The 21,051-nt window shown below is 46.1% G+C and overlaps 1 protein-coding gene across 2 annotated transcripts; it reads right to left on the bottom strand.

Annotated features, from left to right (window-relative positions):
• Positions 1-2,839: 2,839 nt before the first annotated feature.
• Positions 2,840-20,130, bottom strand: LOC122393649 (macoilin-like). Of its 2 annotated transcripts, none has more exons than XM_043389867.1 (12): positions 19,911-20,130; positions 16,404-16,548; positions 11,950-12,076; positions 10,838-10,967; positions 10,377-10,546; positions 9,583-9,745; positions 8,850-9,032; positions 7,935-8,093; positions 7,698-7,824; positions 7,268-7,411; positions 6,677-6,851; positions 2,840-4,208 (listed from the first exon to the last, which is right to left on the bottom strand). In XM_043389867.1, the coding sequence occupies exons 1-12, from the start codon at positions 19,988-19,990 to the stop codon at positions 3,958-3,960; spliced, it is 1,854 nt and encodes a 617-aa protein (XP_043245802.1). In that variant the 5' UTR covers positions 19,991-20,130; the 3' UTR covers positions 2,840-3,957. The 2 variants fall into 2 exon arrangements, with proteins under 2 accessions (XP_043245802.1, XP_043245803.1); XM_043389868.1 differs by having other exon boundaries at positions 16,404-16,545; positions 19,911-20,124.
• Positions 20,131-21,051: the final 921 nt, after the last annotated feature.

The following is a 21,051-nucleotide window of genomic DNA, read 5'->3' as shown; positions in this document are numbered from 1 at the left end:
AATTGCTTGATAACTGTAGATTTGGTGAGCGTTTCAAGATTGCATGTTTTTTTGCTCATTTTTGCTCGAACATGACCTCAGTTTGACCTCAATAACTCCTGACCTAAGGTGACCTAAGACTTGAAATTTGGTATGAAGGTGTCAAATTGATGCCCGGGAAGGTACTGAAAATTTGGCGGCGCTGCGCGCCGCCGTTTTCTTGCTATTCAGGAAAAAGCACAGGGGGGGGCCAAAATGGCCCCCCCCCCAACGGGGCGAGGGTTAACCCACGCCCCGTAGGGGAGGGGGAAAGGCCCCCTGTCCTTTTCCGTCGTTATCTCCTAAACGGCTGGAGATATCGCCACCAAACTTTCAGGACCCCTCCGGGCATCAATTTTACACATTGTGACCAACATTTTTCCAGAGGCTATGATAGGTTGGCCGCAAATGACGTCAGAATGACGTCATGTTCTGCCATTTTTGACCGAAAAAAAAACCTTCGCGAGAAGAGCTGTCAGGCCTACGGCTTTGAAGATACTGAAAATGATCAGGACATAAAATATGTAGAATTGACAGGGCTACAAAACTGCTATCTCGGATTTTTGAATTTTTTAGTTTTGACACCAAAAATAAAAAAAACTTTTTTATATATTAGCCAAAAAATCCAAAAAGTTTTTTTGAGTTTCGAAAAACCGGAATATATGTGATAGTACCTACCGTCTAGGTACTATCTATATACGAAATTTCAGATCGATATCTCGTTTTTTGGCCAAGTTATAGCAAAAAAAACTTCAAAAAATGATGACATCAAATTCTCAAACACAATTTTTGGCAATTCTTGACCACGTAGGGCAAAACAAAGATCACCATTAGACTCCCCGTGACGAGCTGCATAGAATTGATACCCATTTTATGCAAAAATATAAACTTTGAAATTTGACCTAATTTGACCTAACCTTAACCTGACCTTCACCAAAACGTGACCTAAGCTGGCCCCAAAGGCTGCCTGACCCACATAATCGCATTTGCCATGTAAAATGGACCATAAAACATGTATCACACGACACTTTCATATTAGACGCGTTTGCATAGGGTTTGTTGCAAGCCTATATCTCCGTCCGTGATGTTGCAAAAGATGCCAATGGTGCTTAACAATTTACAAAATGATCCCCTCTAAATATCTGAAGACCACTGCATCGAAATTATCGCCAAATTAACGAGCTAGAGCCTCGTCAAAAATGCTATGTAAACCGGGTTATTGTGACCCCCAGCGACCTGACCTCTGTGACCTGACCTGGTATCAGTGACCTCAGGTAGCACACAGTATGTGTTTGACGAACAATGTACCATCGATGGTTTTCAATAACTTACCAATTAACTCGATTTCACAACACATTTCTTGAAATGCCTGTGAACAGTGACAATCCGACACTTGACCTGACCTGTGACGTCATCGGTTGGACCTAGTTCAATGAAATTTGGTTACAAGGTAGTTCCCCGGTGGGGCTATCGAACGCCGTTTGAATTTTGAAAATCGGCCGGTAAATTTCCGAGATTTTAGGGGGCGAAACGCCCCCCACCCCCCACCCCCCTACGGGTGGTAGGGTCCGCCGATAGCCCTACGGGGCGCGGGTTGCCACCCAGCTAATTATTGGCATCCGGTTGCGGCAAAGATAACATCGGGAGTCTCCTACACTCAAGTGTGCATACGCCTTACCCTGCTTCACAGGCGGAGTTACTCAAAACAGGTACATATACCGGGTGGCCCAGAAAAAACGTTCCCAATTTTAAATCAATATTTCTCAGAAAGTGATAAAGATACAACATTGAAACTTCCAATAGTCAATGCGACATATATTTTCAGTAAATGGTATGATTTTTATGTTATTCGGTCAATTAGTTTTTAAATGGTTCTTGTTTCTAGCATGCCATGTAAAAATCACTTTTTTGCTCTGATGTTTACCAAAAATGTGAGTGAACGGGCCACTTCCATCTCGGCACCACGGCCTACAGCCATGACTGCTACTGGCAACTAGTCTCATTGGTGGTTCAGGCCTCAGTGTGACACATTCCCTCTAGCTTTTTTCCTTATTCGGTCGATTTACTATTTGATCTTCTTGAAGGGAGGGCAATCAGCAGTAACCCATGCACCGTGCCACTCCTTCGCCTCGAAACAGGACTTGTGTTGAAGCGAATGGCATCCATTAACACAACTTTGGCTTAGTATTTGAATATTTGGCACATAAGTGTGACAAAAATATATAAAATAGCAACACACGTGCTGGGATCATTCAAGCCGTTCTAATTTTTTTCTAACATGGTACGTCTAAGCCAATCATTACTTCCGTTCAACAACGGCAAAAAAAGCAAAAACATCTTACTTGATTCAACATAAGATTGCTGGCTTGAAAATGATGGTACAGTGTTATAATTTCGCATACCAATGCGCAAAGAAGTGACGCAAACTTGATGAAAATTTTGGCTCGTTATTTGCACTCGAATTTGAGATATAGGCCTCCAAAGTTCGGAACGTTTTTTTTGGGCCACCCGGTATGTTTTCGCGCGTTCAGTGTTTCGATGATATTTGGCCCATGTACCTAGCAATGCAATGCAATATTGAATACTATCAATTCATTGCACTAGGAATGCATCTCTAGTGTTATGAATGATTGGCCCCAACCTCGGGATGGTGGAAGAGAGTGGTTGCTGGCCCGAACAGGAAGTCGACTTCGTGTCGTCACCTCAGACTTTTGTCCCCGAACAGGTGTGATCCGAATAACTATCCCTCCTAGCTTTCTAATCCAGCGTATGTCCGCCGGCTCCGTTCATCCCCTGGCAATCCGCCCCGGCAAACACCGACCAACAAGGAGCGAGTCGCTCCATCCTGAATTTATTTGATGCTACAATTAACATCAAGAGAGCGTTCAACTGACCAGAGACCAACTCCTTCGTCCCCCGTGGACCTGCGGAGATCGTTGCAGCAACTCGTCCAAACCATGCCGTCCAGACTGGTCAAATCTCACACAAAGGACATCGAGCCGACTACACAGAACAAAGACATTAATCTAGGGCGATGCGATTAGAGCGGCCCTTCAATGGCGCATGTACTGCACATGCCCTGTTAGTTGAATCGAAAACACAAGTCGCTAGCGGCCATCCGTCTTCTGCGGCACACTGCCCCTCGCCAACCAACCAAGATTCGGTCGAGCCAATGGTTAAGTAGGTGCTTTTTGCGGCCAGCTATGCTTTTTGGGCACGAGGCGTCTGTGGCAACGTGGTGGTCATTTGAGTGTGTCGCGTGCACTGACCTCGAGGGTTGAACAGACAATAATAGACGTAGTCCGTCAACCGTCTACTTGCCTTTGAAGACGAGCTCGGTGCGAAAATAAATTAACTGAAAGACATGGAGAACTGTTGATGTGCTCACAGTTAGCTGGCGGTTCGGTGCGTAACATACCGCGCAGAAACCAAAAACACAAGCGCTTTCTCTCCAGGCATCTCGAACCGGAAACGCTTCAAAACGAAACAAGCATGAAAAGTCTCGAAAGCCTCTATCACATTGACATAAAATAGAACCAGTGTCAGACACGCAAAAGGATATTGACCAGTACTGTCCAATATCTTTCCGGATATAACGGTAAACTCGCTGGCGTCAACAGCCGCTAGCCAGAATATAACCCAAATACTGGTGAATGTCGTGGCACCTCGAGGCATCGGGCGAGCGTTAAGCGTGTTAAAGATCGCAAAGGACACCTGCCAAAAAGTGACCGCGTCTGTGTGAGCCACCCAGGGCACAAATGGAGCGTCAATACTCGTGTTCGGCCGAGGCCGTGGCACCCAGTCCGTTTTGACCCAGTAAACCTTTGCAAAACAAAGCCGCAATCAAGCCGAGCAACTTCTGAATTCTTATCATCGCCGATTTTCTTTGTGTCACACAGAACGAAGCTTGCCGGGTGGTCGGTCTGTCGCAGTGTCCGCTTACGCCATCTTGGGCGTGTAGGCGGCCGCGTTGGGGTCCAGCTGGCTCTTGGCCGGCGTCTCGGGCGTCATCTTCAGGTCGTAGAGGTCGGCGTTGGCGGCCGAGTAGCGCTCGATGCCGGTGCCGAAGCCGTTGTGGTCGCCGGAGATGGACACGTTGCTCGGGGACGAGAGAGACGGCATCACGGACAGCACGTCGGCCAGCTTGGCGTTCAGCTCGCTGATCTCCCGCTCCTTGCTGGCCAGTTGTGCTGGGAACGCAGAACGGAGTACTGGTTAATCACATCGTGTAGGTTGCTAAACTCATTGGGGCTTCAGAGCGACAGAGGTCTGAGAGGTGCATAGAAAATCAAAACAAACAAGCTGGCAATTATGATAATGTGTCAGCTACCATCCCAGGCAAACGTGTGCCGATGGCTGAATTTAATCAAGATGTTTAATTGCCTACCAGCGGCTGTATCACGCAAACTTTAACCCTATTCCTGGCGGGGGGGGGGGGCTCAGGAGCCCCCCCCCCCTAAGGTTTTTTGGTTATTTCTCCCAAACGCTTTGAGCTAGGAAGCTCAAATTTTCTGACTTTTCCTAAAAGGCTTTTATGCAACAGTTCTGAAAATTTTGAGTTGATCTGACCTCAGGTCAGGTCACCAGGTCAACCTAAATTTAGGTCGTGAAAAAAAGTTTGTCCCCTCACCACAGCAAGAGTTTTCGAGCAAATATGTTCAAACTTCCAGGTTCAAATAAGCTTACCAATATGTGCAACATATGTTTCGGTTTTTGTTATATCCTTGACAGGTCATGACCTGAGGTCACCAATGCTTACCATTACGGTCAATGGGGAAACGATTCAAACTAACATGTTTGGGGTAAAATCAGAACTTATATGCATGAAACATTCATATCGTCTTCATATAAAGATAAGAAGTAAAACAAATATGATAAAACACTTCTTTATATAACAACATGTTTCCCTAGTCATGACGTATCGAATGATATGTTACTCGCCTATACTTGCTCAGGTCAGGTCAACCGTGACCTGAGGTCAAAATTGAGAGTGACCTTAGTAGGTCAAAATACAAACCATTTGTTTCGCATTTATTAGAGAACTGCAACGGCGTTTACCGTTTCAGGCTATCACTAACGGTTCAGAAGTTATTGACGCAAAAGTGATGTTACTAAAAAATACGCTTTTAGATTTTTGACTCCTAGCGCCTCAAATATCAAAAATAGCTGAAATCTGTTGGCAGCTATTCGAAAGGAAATTTCCTCAGCTATCAGCTGCTTTTTTCCGTTTTGCTCTGACTTTCCTAGATACTGAGCTAGACCTCATTCTTTGAAACTTTGCCAAATCGGAAAATTTTGGCTTTTGGGGGGTCTCAGGTTTTTTTTTTCGTTTTTGATATTAAAAAATGTCTAAAATGTAGTTCACGTTGAGAGCAATCCAATGCCGCTTACCGGATCAAAATCCGTCCATTAGTTTCCGAGATCTCAGGGGGGGCCGAATCGCCCCCCCCCCCGCCAGTTTCTTGTCCCGGCGGAGCCCGCCAGGAATAGGGTTAACCCGCGCACCGACGGGGGGGCGGATATCCGCCCCCCCCCCTGAGGTTTTTCGTAGATAGCGGGAAAACCGCGGCGCGCAGCGCCGCGAAATTTGGTACCACTATTCTCTCATCAATTTTACACATGGTGTGCAAGTTTGAACCTCCTAACTTTTAAGGTCAGGTCACCAGGTCACTTTGAATAACCCAGCCTCAAGTCACTTTTTTGCAACTTTGTCACCGTGCCAGAGCTACAGTAGATGTCGGAGGCCTTTGAAAGTCGCAGGATGTTATGAGGTCATTAGTAGCTACAACTTGTAGATCTCGGAATTTTGATATCGATGACCTAAGGTCAGGTCAATTTCTCGACCTCCCCATTATAAGTCAATGGGGGAAAAATCAACTCCCTGTTTTTACCACTAAAACGGGTCGGAATATAATATGCCATAAACCATACATGACTTCATATACGATCAACCTTCACTACCTTGAGTTCTGTTTTGCTGTTGGGCAGCTGTAAGGTCATGTGACGTCATCAAAGGTCACCAGCGGTTTTTTGCCAATAATTCCGTACAGGAACAAGATACAGCCGCGCGGATGGTCTCATTGTGTTCAGCTCGTCAAGGCGCATCGAATGATATGCATGATGACCTCGAGGTCACGTGACCTGAGGTCAACCTTTGACCTTGACCTTTCGAGGTCAACATATACATCATTCGATGCGGATTGACGAGAGGATCACGATGATGCCCTTAATTTGTTCCTATCTTGACTAGTTCGCAAGTTATTCGAGAAAAACTCTCCATATCTATCGCCGACATTTTGACTTTTTTGACCTCTGTGACGTCATCTTTGACCTGACCTGAAAATGATCTTAGTAAAAAATTGTAGACCTTGTCCGTGCGTATCCCATGCCGTTTACCGCTTGTCGCTATCTTGCTTCGTTCTCGAGATCTCAGGGGGGGGGCGGTCATCCGCCCCCCCCCCGTCAGTTCGAAGTTGGCGCAGACCCCCGTCGGTGCGCGGGTTAAAGTTGAAGTTGAAAATGATATTGCCAGAATACAACGCATCAAAGTTGATAGCCATTACACCATTGTGGCGTCGAACCGAAATTAGCTACAATGACAAATGCATTATCTTCATCTTCCAACGTAAAAACAACCATGGACGTGAATGTTGCTTACATTTGCTGATCTCTAGCTCGCGTTTGGCGTCTCCCAGTGCGCCGACCAGGTTCATCTTGTGACGGGTTTCCGATGACAGGTTCTTCTCCAGGTACTTGTTCTTCTCTTGCATGGCCGATAGCGCTGACATTAGGACGTTGGCGTCGTTCTGGGTGTCCTTCGCGCTGTGGAGGCTCTGTGGAACACACAACATCACATTAGGATCAGCGGCGTTATAATGATGTTGGGGGTCATTAGGTATGATCAGGTGGTAAGATCAGGTCGCGCCAAATAGTTCCTGAATGATTGGCTTATTACTGTGACGGAAAACAGATGAGAAGATTTGTACAAATTTTCAAAATATGCGGGTGCAAAAATACACTTGGATCAGCTGACTTCACAAGAGCAGCGCAGGGAGATTCCTCAACATTCTACCACCCGAATATCGCGGTAGTCATATCAGACGGCAAAACGTCATGTGAACGACGGACCGAAACAGACAACACAGCAATAAATCCGTTCAGTGAAAGGATTTATTCTCTCGCCCAAGATGGTGTCCCGTACTCGCGCAGAGCGCCAGCTGGGACCCGCTCCAGCGCGCGCAGCGCTCACCTGGAGCTCTCGCTCGGCGGCGCGCACTTTGTCCTCGAACTGTTTGTTTTCGCGGCGCAGCTGGCGCGTCTCCGCCTCCAGCTCACGGCGCCGCGACTTGCACTGCTCCGTGCACTTGGACGCCTGCTCCGTCGCAGCTACCACCTGGGAATACATCAACAAATAACCGTAGCTCAGACGCATACGAACATATTTGCAAAATTTGTAATACGTAACGTCAGACGGCGTGGTAATACGTGTAGTTAAAAAACAAATCACGGCTTGCGACAACAATACAGCGATAATCGTCGAATCAAAAAGAGGAATATACGACATAAAGAAACAAGGTGCTCCACACTTTCGATCACGCCTATCATCGTCTCTCCTCTCCACCCCACAGTTTGTAATTTAAATCGCCGTCCCTTGGGCAGGTCGATGCTTTTTTTCTGACCTTTTTCTTTTCCTGCTGCAGCTGGCTTTCGGCAGTCTGTCGGAGTTTGCGCTCCTCGGCCACCTTCTTTTCCAGCGTGACCACCGCCTGCTTGTCCTGCTGGCGGCCGGTCACCAGAGTATGCAACCTAAAAGGATAGACAGGCTGATTAGAGAAAGGTAAAAAGAGCTGCCTGCGAAATCGCATCCTTTGATTAAAAATGATCTAGCAATGATAAAGCGCAGCCGTCGTTCTCACTTGGATTGCAGACTGTCGTTGTCCAGTTGCAGCAGGTGAAGCTGATTCCGGGCATTTCGCTCCTGAATGACGAGATTCGAGACCTGCGAGCGCAGCTCCTGCTCCGTCTGTCGACTGGAGTTCAGGTCGACCCGGAGCCGCTTCACGTCCTGCTCCAACCTGCGAGCAAGTGGAGAGAGGGGGCATTGTCACTCTTGTCAACCATTGAAGTAAAAAATAATAAAATGAAACGAAATAAAATAAAATGAAATGAATAAAAAACATACGATACAATGGAGTGTAGACCATTTAGCTGGCTGCCCTCCAAGCATAAAGTTGCAGTGTGCTGAGTGAAAGGTGCATTCAAGGAATTCACTTAAAAAACAACATTATTGGCATCAAATGCGCAGCACACGCATCCACAGTTCATTCTGGACGGGCGTAGCCTACGAAGCTGTTTCGTTAGGGTTTCACTGTGATTCAGTTTCAGCCTGCTAGATGACGCCACCTCTTAGCCCTGCTGACGCGAAAAGGCGTACAAGGAACAGTAAATTGCAGAAAACGCACACAGATATATTGCCGGGAGGTTTAGCGTAAGCGGCTCAAGAAAAGCAATTTTAATAGCATGTGTGATGTGCATTGGATGACCATAGGCACGAAATGAATAGAAAGTGGACCGCAGGGTTTTGACGCTGATCCACCTTCTCTGAGCCCAACGGAAGAGACGCTTGCCAAGGCTCAATAAACCCAGAAAGTTCGCTACGAAAGCTCAGCCGGACCCGAATGAGAGCCTAACACAAAAAAGGCCTGTTTGGGAATGATCTTACGAATCATAGCCTTGTAAATCACTCAAAAATTAGCTTTATGGTTGATTTTATCGAACAAAAGTAAGACAAGTGAATTTTGAAACCCGGTGGCGGGATAGTATCGACTCACTTTGAGATAGTGTCGTCCTTGGTGGCCACGTTGGGCACCACCGCGGCGACCGGGGTGTCCTTGACGCGCAACCGCTTCTCCTTGGCCGAGCAGCTGCTAGCCCACTTGGACGACCGCTGCGTCTGCGAGCAGTTCTTGTAGTTTTTCTCCTTGTCTTCTGACTCGTCGAACTCGTTTATAGAGCTGAAAGGGCGTAGGCACCATATGTAACTGTTTATATTTGTCCGGAAAGCATGTCGAAATGATCGGTATATGTATCTCGTATTGCTTCCATTGAACTAACAAAAAAGTTTTTAAAAATGGAAATAGTGGCGCAAACAATCATAAAAGCACCGCACGGTTAATGTTGCTAATGTAGGACGTAATGCTAGCACAAATGCCGCCTGATTCGACAAGCTCTTTGGGATATGACAGATCTAAATCTAGCAGCTACACCACATAGTCGCGTACCTGCACGTCATGCTCTAATAAAAATCAAAAGAATAATTAATATCTAAGAAGGCATTATAAAACCAGACCTTAAATTGCTACATTGAATGACATCCTACAAAAAGGTGCGTATAGCTAAATTAAAACTCGCGAAGCCTGTCCACTTCCAGCAGAAGCTCTCTCAATGCAAGCCAAAATTAAATGGGGTGAAATAAGGCCGACCATTTTTAGGACCCGCTCGAGCTACACAGAGGACAAAAACAAATGTAACCATTGCCAGCTGAACAACTGTTACGGGCCCTACCTCCTTCGCTGCTCCATGAAGTCGAGGTCGGAACTGATGGACCCATTATGCAACTTGCACTTGGGTGTCCGCAGGTCCTCGGCAGACTTTTTAATCGACTTGGGCGACGTGTCATGAACACCGCCGTTTGAAATCGTCTCATCGCTCTTATCCAGCGTCACCGCTGAGGTAAACAGAGGTGAAATCGGTCAGTTCAGACGACATGGCGGTTTACGTACGGCAAACCTGAGCACGGTAAGCATGGCAGCACAGCATAGCATATTGACTAAATGGCAATGGAAATAGTTATTCAATGTAAATGTTACGAATGTCAGCATAAGAAAGCATGGTGGGGCAGTGCGCAAGAGGCAAATGTTACCAGTGATCCGCATAGAAATCACGCCATGCGAAATCGCCAGAATATGTCAATGGTCATGGCTACCGTACAAATCATTAAAAATTACATGATCATTTGCGTTACACCTTACACTGTAACATCGATATTGTGAAGTTGTAGTATTTAGTGGCCTTATGCCCGGTCTGACCGTCGGTGCTGCCGCCTGACCGGCGACCTTGGATGGCCGGTCACCGGTGAGGAGCGGCCAGGGTCAGGGACGAGGCAGTCTTGGTGCGGAGCTCGCGGTGTACGCTCGACGGTGCTATTGGGCGTAATGCCGTTTTATTTATAACTGTCTTGGCTAGGTGTGTTCTGGCCAATACACGGCAAGACAGTACAGAAGAGCATACAATGCTTGTGTATGTTTGCTGATCGCAGTGCATACATTACAATGTGCGATGATTGAGGCGTGTCTTACCTCGCCGCTCGGGGCTCTCGTCTAGCGCCATGTCGGGCGGCAGGGCCTCCTGCAGCAGTTGTACCATCGTATCGTTCTGGCGCGCCACCAGCTTCTGTCGGCGCAGCCGGAACCGGTGGCCCACGTAGCTTTTAAAACTGAACCCCAAGGATATCACCGGATACCCGATACTGAAACGGAAACAGAGCAACATTTGTCATCATCTGCTACAGCTGCGATCGCCCGCTCACCTTTGCCGATGGTTGTTACCATATTGCCAGTGCTGACGATCGTAAAGAGAAATAAACGCATCATGTCATACATCCGTTATTCAAATAAACACCGAAAAGTCTATTTTCGCATGACGAATGGAATTGACCATTATTATGGTAGACCTTCTGCCTTTCACCGTTAATTATTAAAAAGACATTTTTCAAACCACATTAGAAAATAGTTTAAAAATGCACACTACAGCTACCCACCAGTGTGCGGCGAATGGCCGACTGAGGTCAGCGTGGAAGAAGAGATATTTCTCATCTTTTAACCTCAGTGAGGCCTCTATGTAAATAAATAGGATCCACAACGATATTGTGGGAATGCAGATGCCGCGCTCTGAAACAAATCAGCAGCACGGTCGTCACAAAGGTGTCAAACTGCCTTTTCTTTGCCACCCCACGCTAATAATCAGCACTAATACACACACATACACTACTACAAAATATAAGTACAGCGTAGGGCAGAAAGATTTAACTGCTTGATTTCTGTACCTACAGGTAGGTGTCCCTGATCCTGATCCTACTTGATCCTGTGTCCCTGTGTTTTGTGTGTATACTTTCATTTTTTCTTGAACAGACTGAAGGAAAAGACAAATGTCTTCTGAAATCTCCCAATTACAATACACAAACCGATGTTTCAAATGCTTAAAAACCGAGTTACTATTATTAGTCACAACACTAGGATATTGACATTTTTATGTTCCAAGAAACTAGCATCGGTTTCGAAAAAGTGAGCATAATGGTACCTCCAAAATGTCTTTTACAATTATACCTATGCCGACTTGTCTATGACGTAGATTCCCCTGGTGACTGATTGGGTACTGACAAATGTTGTGTTGTATCTAGGAAGAAAGTGATTTGATGCCAGTTGGCTATGGCTAAGAAATACCCAGTGGGGATTTTCGGTGGAAATCAGGAACACAAAAAGGCCGACATGAGATCCAGGCTATTGGTGAATGAGAATGGGGGAAACCAGGAGGAATACTAAGGTGGCGAGGATGATAGGGCTTTGGATTACCGAAGCTTTTAGGGAAGGCTACTAGTGTTGAAGGTTGTCTGTAAATCTTACACGTCCGGACTTGACCTTGCCCCTGTTAGGTTCTGTCTCTGGCAATGTTAACTGAAAAAAGCAAGCTGACCAACTGAAAAAAGCAAGCTGACCATTCAAAACACTCAAGTCACAATATATATCCGTTACGAGTATCGGAAATCATACAGATTAAAAACAGTCATGTTCCGAATAGACATCACTCAAACCTACCAAACTTTCCGCCTAACACTCATAGGACATCCATAGGAGCAGATAGTCGTTCACTGACCTGCATGCCATACGTATTGCACCCATACGTATGTGCTGGCGGCGAAGAAAAGCCAGTGCACTGGTATGAATATGTAGCAGATCATGTCGGACGTGAGCGTCATCAGAACGAAGAACAGCGAGAACGCCTGCCGGGTGAAAAGACGCATCATCGGTGTGCTACCAAGTACGACAAATGTTTATTACCATGGGATGAGCCGCAACAAAACAGTTCCGGGGACGCTGAAAACTTGTACATTCTTCAGTATTTCTTAAATACTACTAAACGGAGAATCTTCCGTTTAGTCGCAATCAAATGGAGGCACCTAAGATTTTCATTCCGAGACTGAATATACATTACACACTTATATTGCGTTTGAAAACCGTTGACCGTTTAACTCAGTCCGGTTGATGCCACCTCTCTTTACGATCCATCCGAAAACGCGTTACTGGAAACAAAAAACGCTTAAAAGTTGGCAAATCATAGGCAGGTACCTTGAATTTCAAAAGAATATTTTGACCCCAACCGCATTTGTAGGCCCGCGATAAGTGAACATCTGCAAATGTGATTTCGCAACGCTCTCAGTGCCAGAGAATCTTTCGCAGGGAAAGGAAGCTTTCAGTAAGTAGAAAGCTCCCGAAGCCTCACAACGATTTCTGTCGAATTTCTTTTTAAAGAACCAAATGTAAGCACGTACAAGCAAACACTACTGGAACACGCACAAGCTCAACAACCTCAGGTATTCCGCGCCATTGTGATAGGCACTCGGGCCCCTCTCAAGTCGTTTGGTAGCAATGACGTCACCGTGGCCATAGATCCGCAGCCGCCCGCAACCGCCGCGCGTTAAAAGGGCAGATGGAACTACCCCATCCACGTCGCCATTTTTGTGAATTTTGCAACATATTTAGGCTCGTTAGAAAGAGCATTACATTCTGAGCAAGGGCTCTCGACGCGATTGTTTCCGAGCGTACTCAAATTCCGTCAAATCGAGTGTAACTCAATCCATGTTTCTGAGCGCCGGCTCCCCCGGGCCGCCGGCCAGACGCCTCGGGCGGAATTCCCCTGTCAGAGATTGTACTCGGGGCGGCCTGAGCGCAATGTCAGACAGTGTATGAACCCCCTGTAAATGCAGGGGACTCGGCTACTAAATGACATGGGCGGAGCGTTAAGGTTGCGAGCAGGAAGAAATTTGTATGAAGCTGCAGCAATGGTCGCTGAAAATTATCATTAGAAATATTTCAGAATTCAGAATATGTTTGTAAGATGGTTCACACAAATCGTCACACGGTTCTATACGCACAACGTTAAAAAACTTGATATCGTAATAAGGTTACTTACACTGCGATTTATCTGTAGGGGTAACCTCCCAACTCATGATTGTTTTCATCCTTCATGGCGTATGTATGTTTATCCTAGGTCCGTGTAATGATTTTTGCCAATCAGATAGCTAAATTGTTATTGACTTAATTGTTATTGACAAATAATATTACTGTGGGGGAGTTAGTATGGTGTTTACAGCCAGGGACTGCACAACCTGGCATCTTCAATTGACCAGGAAATTCAATTGACTATTGACCAGAAAACTATCACCAACCACAAGCTAGCAAAAAAAAAAAAAAATGAAATAATGTCACTGCACTAGTCATATCAATCTGCCACCGCACAAAGACGTCGAATTCCAGCGCCCGCGCCACAAAGGGCACCACGGTATGCTTATTTGAACGTAGCGCCGTTAAAGTGACCATCCCACCTTAACATTAGTTTTGAGTTGAGATAGCCAAATTGGTGGCCATGGCCTGAAAATACCGGTTTGGGCACTCACAACATCGAAAAATGCTTTAATTCGGAGATATGGAATTTCAAACTTGCAGTTTTCGGATTCTAAGGGGCTAATGCATTGGTATGCCCCCTTAGAATTTGTGACGTCAGCGGAGGTCTAACAGTTTTTAAATCTTTTACTAAAACGTTTGGTAGCACGCGGTGGTATATGCTGCTTTGCGCGCAACAAATGCCGCACTTTCAAATAAAGTCGCTAGGAACAGCGGAGATCCCAAAAAGTAAACAAAAGTAAAAGTCTAATATCTTGAAAACCGGTGAATATTTTTTCGATGAAATTTGGTACATATTCGTTTTCGCTCTTTCTGAACCGAGCGACATCACTTTCATGCCAATTCATTAAAGGAAATAGTTCACTTTTAACATGGGGTTTTGAGCTGGAATAGCAGTTTCGTAGCTTGAGCTGAGACTAGCACAAATCAGGAGCTTTTACGGCTCAACGATCACCCTAGACGAAGAAATTCCATTTCTCGTTCCGAAAAGAGTGCCTTGTAGAGGAATGCGTGCCTTGCACAGGAATGCAGCCACGTCATCGTCAGCCAATCAGCGTGCTGCTTACAGCCAATGCAGTATTCGTAGGTTTGAGCTACGCAATATGATTGGTCAATGCGTAATAAGCTTCCGCGTCAAACATTATTTTACATAGAATATAGTTCGCCCTATATTAAAATAAAGAAAATAATTGTTTTTACAAAAAGGTTTTATTTTATTTCATGATTATTTTGAGCATAAAAAATCATAAATCAATAGCAAAATACTGATTTCAGGAAAGTGGACTGTTTCCTTTAACTTTTTTGAAGATGGGAGGGTCCCTTTAAGAACGGATGTTCGGCGAAATCCAGTCAGCTGACTAATCTTATTAATTGTTTAAACGTCGCTGTATCGCGTACAAATAAAATAAACTACAATAAGTTATTATGAAAAATAATGTTTTAATTCTTTTGGAATCAGAATGAACATTTATTCAAAAGAAAATAAATGAAAAATTATAAACGATCGACACCATATCTAGTACCTACTAGAACCTAGCATAAACCTACCAAAAATCATCCATATTTCATTCAATATACTAGAATCTGGTTCCTACTAGCTACTAGACGCGCCTTCCATATGTGACGTAAGCATGGCCAATGAGCGGAATTGAGTATACCCAGTATGTAGGTACCCTGATAGGCACTGACTGGCTGGAATCTACAGGTGCGGACGATAAATTAGGACAACTTTCAGAACGCAATTTGACCGATAAAATTAAGTGCGAGTGGATATTTGAAGGTGTACACTTCATTAACTGTTCATTCCTGGCTTTCAGAGTGAATTTTGAATTGATCGCTGTGTTTTCAAGCATGGAGGAAGAGAAAAGGGCCGCCATTGTCGTTGGGCTCCGCGCCGGGAGGACCGCTGGCGAGATAGCAGAGTTCAACAAGTTGCCCAGGAGCCTGTGCTATCGAATTAAGAAGGATTTTGATGAAAGGGTGGCGGGTGGAGAGAACCACGATGAAGTTTCGGTACAAAGGAAGACCCACAAGAGGAGGCGAGATTCCACCAGGACTCTGGAGTTCGTCGAGCAGCTTCAGAACGCGATTGATGAAGATCCTGGCAAATCAATGCGGTGTCTGGCTCGGGAGCTGAACGTGGATGAGAAGACTGTTCGGAAGTGCGTTCATGAAGACATAAGGTACAAGTCCTACGCACTCAAGAGGCATCAATTCATGAATGAGACTACCAAGGAGAGAAGGTCGGACAAGGCGGCCAGGCTGCTGTGCAAGTTGAAGCACCCTCAGGACACGAACCAGCTGATCTTCTTCTCAGATGAGAAGAATTTCTGCCAGGATCAGAAGGTGAACAAGAGAAACGATCGTTGGCTATGTTCTGATGCTGAACGAAGTTTCCAGCCACGGTGATGGTGCTGGGAGTCATCTCCAATGAGGGTGATGTCATGCCGCCTTTCTTCTTCGAGGAGGGGCTGAGGGTCAATGCTGATGCGTACATCCATGTGATGGACACAGTCGTGAAGCCATGGATGGAGGGCGTTGCTGGAAACCGTCACTACGTCTTCCAGCAAGACGGAGCACCAGCCCACAACGCCAACAAAACGCAAGCATGGCTGGAGGAAAACGTGAAGGAGTTCTGGCCAAAGGACACCTGGCCCCCCAGCTCCCCTGACTGCAACCCCTGCGATTACTTTCTGTGGGGCGTTTGTGAGCGGGAGGTCAACAAACGCCCTCACAACACCAAGGCCTCCCTAAAGACCAAGATCACCGAGGTGATGGCCTCCCTGGACAAGGCCATGGTGGCCAGCGCGTGCAAGCGGTTCCGCAACCGCATCGAGCGTGTCGTGGAGGCTGACGGGGGATTCATTGAGTGAGGCAGGAAGTGGACATAGCAAGGAGGAAGCGTGAAAAATTTGAAGTCAATACATTGATTTTCGCAGGAGTTATGTCGTTTTCTGTAACACATGCAAGTTTGTCCTAATTTATCGTCCGCACCCTTGATGTATTAAACAGATGAACGTCATGAGCATGATAGCAACGTTGTAAATGTGCCAAGTACTTTCAAGGTATGGAAGCAGTAAAACGACGGTTAGACGCAGCGGAACCAGCACACGTCGCGGGAACTCGCCATTAGATCGTGGTACTCACCAGACCCTGGTATCGAAACGAGTCGTAAACTGATCTGGCGAACATCCAGAATGGCCAGAAGTATTCAAATCGGAGCTCGAACATGAAGTCGCACATGAGTACTGCCGTCCACAGCAGGACCATCTTTAAGTACGTGAACGTGCTGCTGAAAAAAAAAACAATGGCTTAGATGAAATACCTCACAAAAACAGATCTCTACACTACACGTTCATATATACCTATGTACATCATGCACACATGTGTAGTTCGTTTATTTAAAGTTCGATCCTAACTGTAAACGTCTTTGAACACAGCAAGAGAATTGCTAGCTGAATTACTGAGAAAACTGGCTGGCGCACATTGGTTTCACCGCCTTGGTTTCACCAGTTTTCTTCACCAGAAGGGCGAAGGGGTATACCCTGTCCCCTCGTATAGGGGAGGGGGTAGTTGTTCGTGAATAAGTCACATACAAAGCGAAGGATTGCGACGAAACTGTACCCTAGAGTGTTGATCAGTTGTTTTGCCTGTCCTAAAAAAAATTGTTAACTTGACCCAGACGACATTGACTTGTGACCTCGTACTCGAGATCATGTCAGGCCATGAAATGTCATTTTGAGAAGTTTTAGTAGGTGCCAATTGTCATAACATTTCGATCATTGACCACAGGCCAGTTTTACCAACAGAGAAATAGCCGCCTGCCGGAATTTTTTGCCTGAAGACCGCTTCGCATAGGTACTGACTACGGAGCGTAAACGCGATGGGCACGTAAGCCGATAGGGCTTTACCGTTTACGCTCCATATGTGAAGCGGTCTTTGGGCAAAAAATTCCGGCAGGCGGCTATTTTTCTGTTGGTTAAACTGGCCTCTGATCTTGAAGGTCACCCAATGAACGTAGACCGCAAAATTGATAGCAGTGGCATTTTTATCGTCATGGGCAACACACTCGCTTTTTCTGCAAAGCTCTAGGTCTAACCTTAGCCTATCTAAGAGGCCGAGAGGCTGGTGGAGGGGGAGGGGTCCAATCGACTTCCTCCTACGTCTGCGGCAGTGAAAACGCCAATAGGGGCGACGGTTAAAACATGGCAGTTGCATTTGCACGACTGCATGAAATGGTGAGAAGCTACATGAAAATTGGCATATGCCAGCTCATGTTCATGTCGTGTGCGGCCTGGCCTAGTCACTAAACCTGGGTTGAAACAGTCACAATGTCTGTCCCACCAAGAGAGACATTCTGCTGCTTTAGGATTGCCAGATTTTTTGTACCTACCTATGGAGAATGCTGAAAAAAGAGAAAAATTAACATGTATTTCAGGTCAACAGGTAATTAATTTCTCTCACACCAGCATACTTTAGTAGATAGGTGCCAAACATAACAGTTATTCTGATCGTCCTCAATTAGTATGTAAGTACCTGGTAAGTACCTAGGTGCCAGACTGGAAAACATCCATACACTACGTCGGCCGCCCGTGACGCTTGCGCCGAAATTGAGCGCAAGCGATTTTGCGCTAAAATTTCTGTATGATTTGCGCTGAAAATTGGGTGCCTTTTTGTGTCAAAATTAAGCCACTTTTATATAAAGCACATAGTCGGCGCGCCCTTAAGCCCCAATAAACAAACAAACGATCGAGGCTATATCAACCAGACAGAGCGTTCCGGGGCCTTGGACGCACTCCACTGTTTGAGCGTCCAAATATTTTTTCCACGGAAACATCTCAAGAACTTAGCGCACTGTAGCGTCGTGCCGTGAAACAAGGCCGGAGCCAGAAGTTCCCGGGCCACAAAAAAACGGCGGAGCAGTGTGTTCTAGGCTGGCGGGAGCCAGCGAGGGCCGGGCAGCGGAGCAACACGTGCTCCGGCACATCAGCCTCTTCTCGGCACATGGCGCAGAGCGACGTGGGGCACCGCTTGTCTGGGCACTGCTGGCACGCCGCGGAGTGGAGACGGCCGATTCGGTGCCGTACTGGAGCGAGCGGCCCCAGTGGCCCGCCCTCATGTGGTGCACCAAAACGGCGTCATCTCCGGGGATAGGGAGCGGCGGCATGCTCCCGAGGAGTGAATAGTTACTCTGACCCACGGTCATAGAATACTCTCTGACCAGTTGTTGCACCATTGATGTGAGGCAGCACAATGAGCCGCCCTAGGCAGCGAGCGGGCGTTTGAGGGCAGGCCGGCCGCTTGTTTTGCCAGGTCGTCCGCGCTCCCGTTCCCCTCGATACTGCAGCGGGCAGGAAACCACTGCAGTACCTATTACTTAACGATACTCAGCGATATTCAACAAGGTCTTCCATGCCTATCTCCACGCTGGAGGTTCAGGCCTCATCTGGGTGGCCACTCCTCCGCTGAGTAGACTCAAGGCTGCTCGCCAGTTCGAGCATGTGATGACTGGGGCCGGGCCGTCTCATTCCAAAACCTCTCTAGAGCCGCCCATAGGGTTAATCTGCTGCTTGATTAACCAGCGTGCCGACAAAATTCGGTGACCATATTTGGGCAAAAAATTGAGCAGCCACCCTGCGGCAAAAAAATTGGGCGCCACCATGCTCTGAATTTGGCGCATGCAAAGTTACATCGAACGTGCACTGAAATTTCCTGCACAATCCAGCCACTACACTGGATATATTCGACATAACAAATAGTCTGGCCTTGGTTTCACAAACACAACGAGAGATTCTACAAAAGTATCTACCATCTCAGTTGGGGAAACTATAGTAAAATCTGCTATTTTTAGCAATCTGCTATTTTTAGCAGAAATCTGCTAAAAATGGGTACGCATGTGACGTCATCGTACCCAAATATAGCAGATTTGGGTACGGCCCCCGACAAAAGCAGATCTGCACCCTAATTGAAGCAAATGCGCATCAAATGCCTGGCAGATTCATGATTAGAATAGTGCTGAGAATGTCCTCTGATATTTTTGTTCAGATCCGACTATTTTTAAATAATGAATTTCAAAATAGTCGGATCTGAACAAAAATAGCAGAGAACACTCTCAGCACTATTCTCATCATGAATCTGCCAGGCGTTTGATGCGCATTTGCTTCAATTAGGGTGCAGATCTGCTTTTGTATGGGGCCGTACCCAAATCTGCTATATTTGGGTACGATGACGTCACATGCGTACCCATTTTTAGCAGATTTCTGCTAAAAATAGCAGACTGCTAAAAATAGCAGATTTTACCATAGTTTCCCCGACTGATCTATAGGTATCCTACAAAAGAAAGCTTCAATAGAAGATGCACAAATGTCCACAGCAGCTAAAAAGACCAATTACAATAGCGATCGGTAAAGCTGGCACTACAAGCGGACAGGCAAACAGTTAAAGGCATGAGGTGTGCAACGCATTGAAGTACAAAATCAATATTTCCACATACAATGGAAAGTGAACCTCCTCAAGTGATTGTTAGGGTTACCTGATGAAATGAAATGCCATGTAAGAAGGGCATCATAAGAGCTAGCTGTTGCATTACATGCTAGTTTGTGTGACAATTTTATGGAAAAATGCTCTCATAGACAATAGTGACGACGGGCTCACCTTCCGTACATTCCGTCCCCAATTTTTGTCTTCTTCAAGGGTCTTCTCAATTTAGCAATATCAGCATTTCGTCTCTTCATATTCCTTTAGTATCCAGGATGCTAAAAGTGTAAAATAAATTTGATAATGCACAGCTCCCACGGCATATAATCCCTCCCATTCGCCAGCAATATACAAGTACCAAGCAAATCCACTCTGTTATGATGGGTGAGACTAAATGCTTACTTCGAAATCTAAGCTGTGTTGCGGCATTGGCGGTTATGTGCGGCGTGTATGCCGCATGATTAGTAAGCGGCGACCACTAAATTAAAGACTTAAACGCTCCAACCTGTTTTCAATGAATAACACTGCATACCAAAAATGCCAATCGCTCTCGTCATAAGATATTTAGATTTAAATAACTAAGTTATCTGCATCATCATTTTGAACCAAATTATTGCTTTCAACTTAGTACTCACTCATTCCTTCCTTCGTTGGCTCCAAACAGTCTTTCGATTGTCTGGAAATCGTATGCCAAATCCCGCACCTGTATACGACTGGTGCATATAAAGGCCGATGTAAGAATTTCAATAGGCTCTCGCATGCGATTTCCTGGCTACCCAAAAAGTCTGTTTCAGTCATGCTATCAAAACATGGTGTCAGCCCTGTCACCAGCTTATGACTGCTCTGCTTGTAGTGCCCCTGACCGTCACCGACTCCCTTCCCTCCTTAAAAGCCTAGTTTCCCTCCATCATCTCTACTAGATTTAGGTGATGCTCCGACAAATTCACAAACAAGACCGAACTTGTTCGGAGTTCGGACTGTGAGTTAACCCTCGCCCTTTAGGGGGGGGGGGGTCGAACGGACTCCCCTCGGTTTTTCGCGAATAACTCGCGTAAAAAGCGGCCGATCACGACGTAACTTTTAGTACCCTCGCGTTGATCAATTTTACACCTACCCTGAAAATTTCATGACCCTGACGCAAATAACCTTTGACCTGTGACCTACTTTTCGAGACCATGTTTGGCCGGAACCGCGATTCAGCGTATGTCGGCTCGCATTAGCAGCGCGTTTGCAGTCTTTTCGTGGTTTCAAGCGTTCAAACATGTGATATGATCTTGCCCCCATGCATCAGGGTGGGTGTCAAGGTCACCTGAAGGTC

This window comes from Amphibalanus amphitrite, unplaced genomic scaffold, assembly GCF_019059575.1.
Source record: "Amphibalanus amphitrite isolate SeventyFive unplaced genomic scaffold, NRLGWU_Aamphi_draft 000546F_arrow, whole genome shotgun sequence".
Taxonomy (NCBI): domain Eukaryota; kingdom Metazoa; phylum Arthropoda; class Thecostraca; order Balanomorpha; family Balanidae; genus Amphibalanus; species Amphibalanus amphitrite.
This window is presented reverse-complemented; position numbering and strand designations above follow the sequence as displayed.

Bases quoted from the DNA above. Each gene is read 5' to 3' on its own strand.
- LOC122393649 (XM_043389867.1), bottom strand. From the start codon at position 19,990: ATGAAGAGACGAAATGCTGATATTGCTAAATTGAGAAGACCCTTGAAG. The intron at 10,968-11,949 runs GTCAGTGAACGA...GATTTGTTTCAG, and splicing joins GCAATACGTATGGCATGCAG to AGCGCGGCATCTGCATTCCC. The intron at 7,825-7,934 runs GTGAGAACGACG...CTATCCTTTTAG, and splicing joins AACGACAGTCTGCAATCCAA to GTTGCATACTCTGGTGACCG.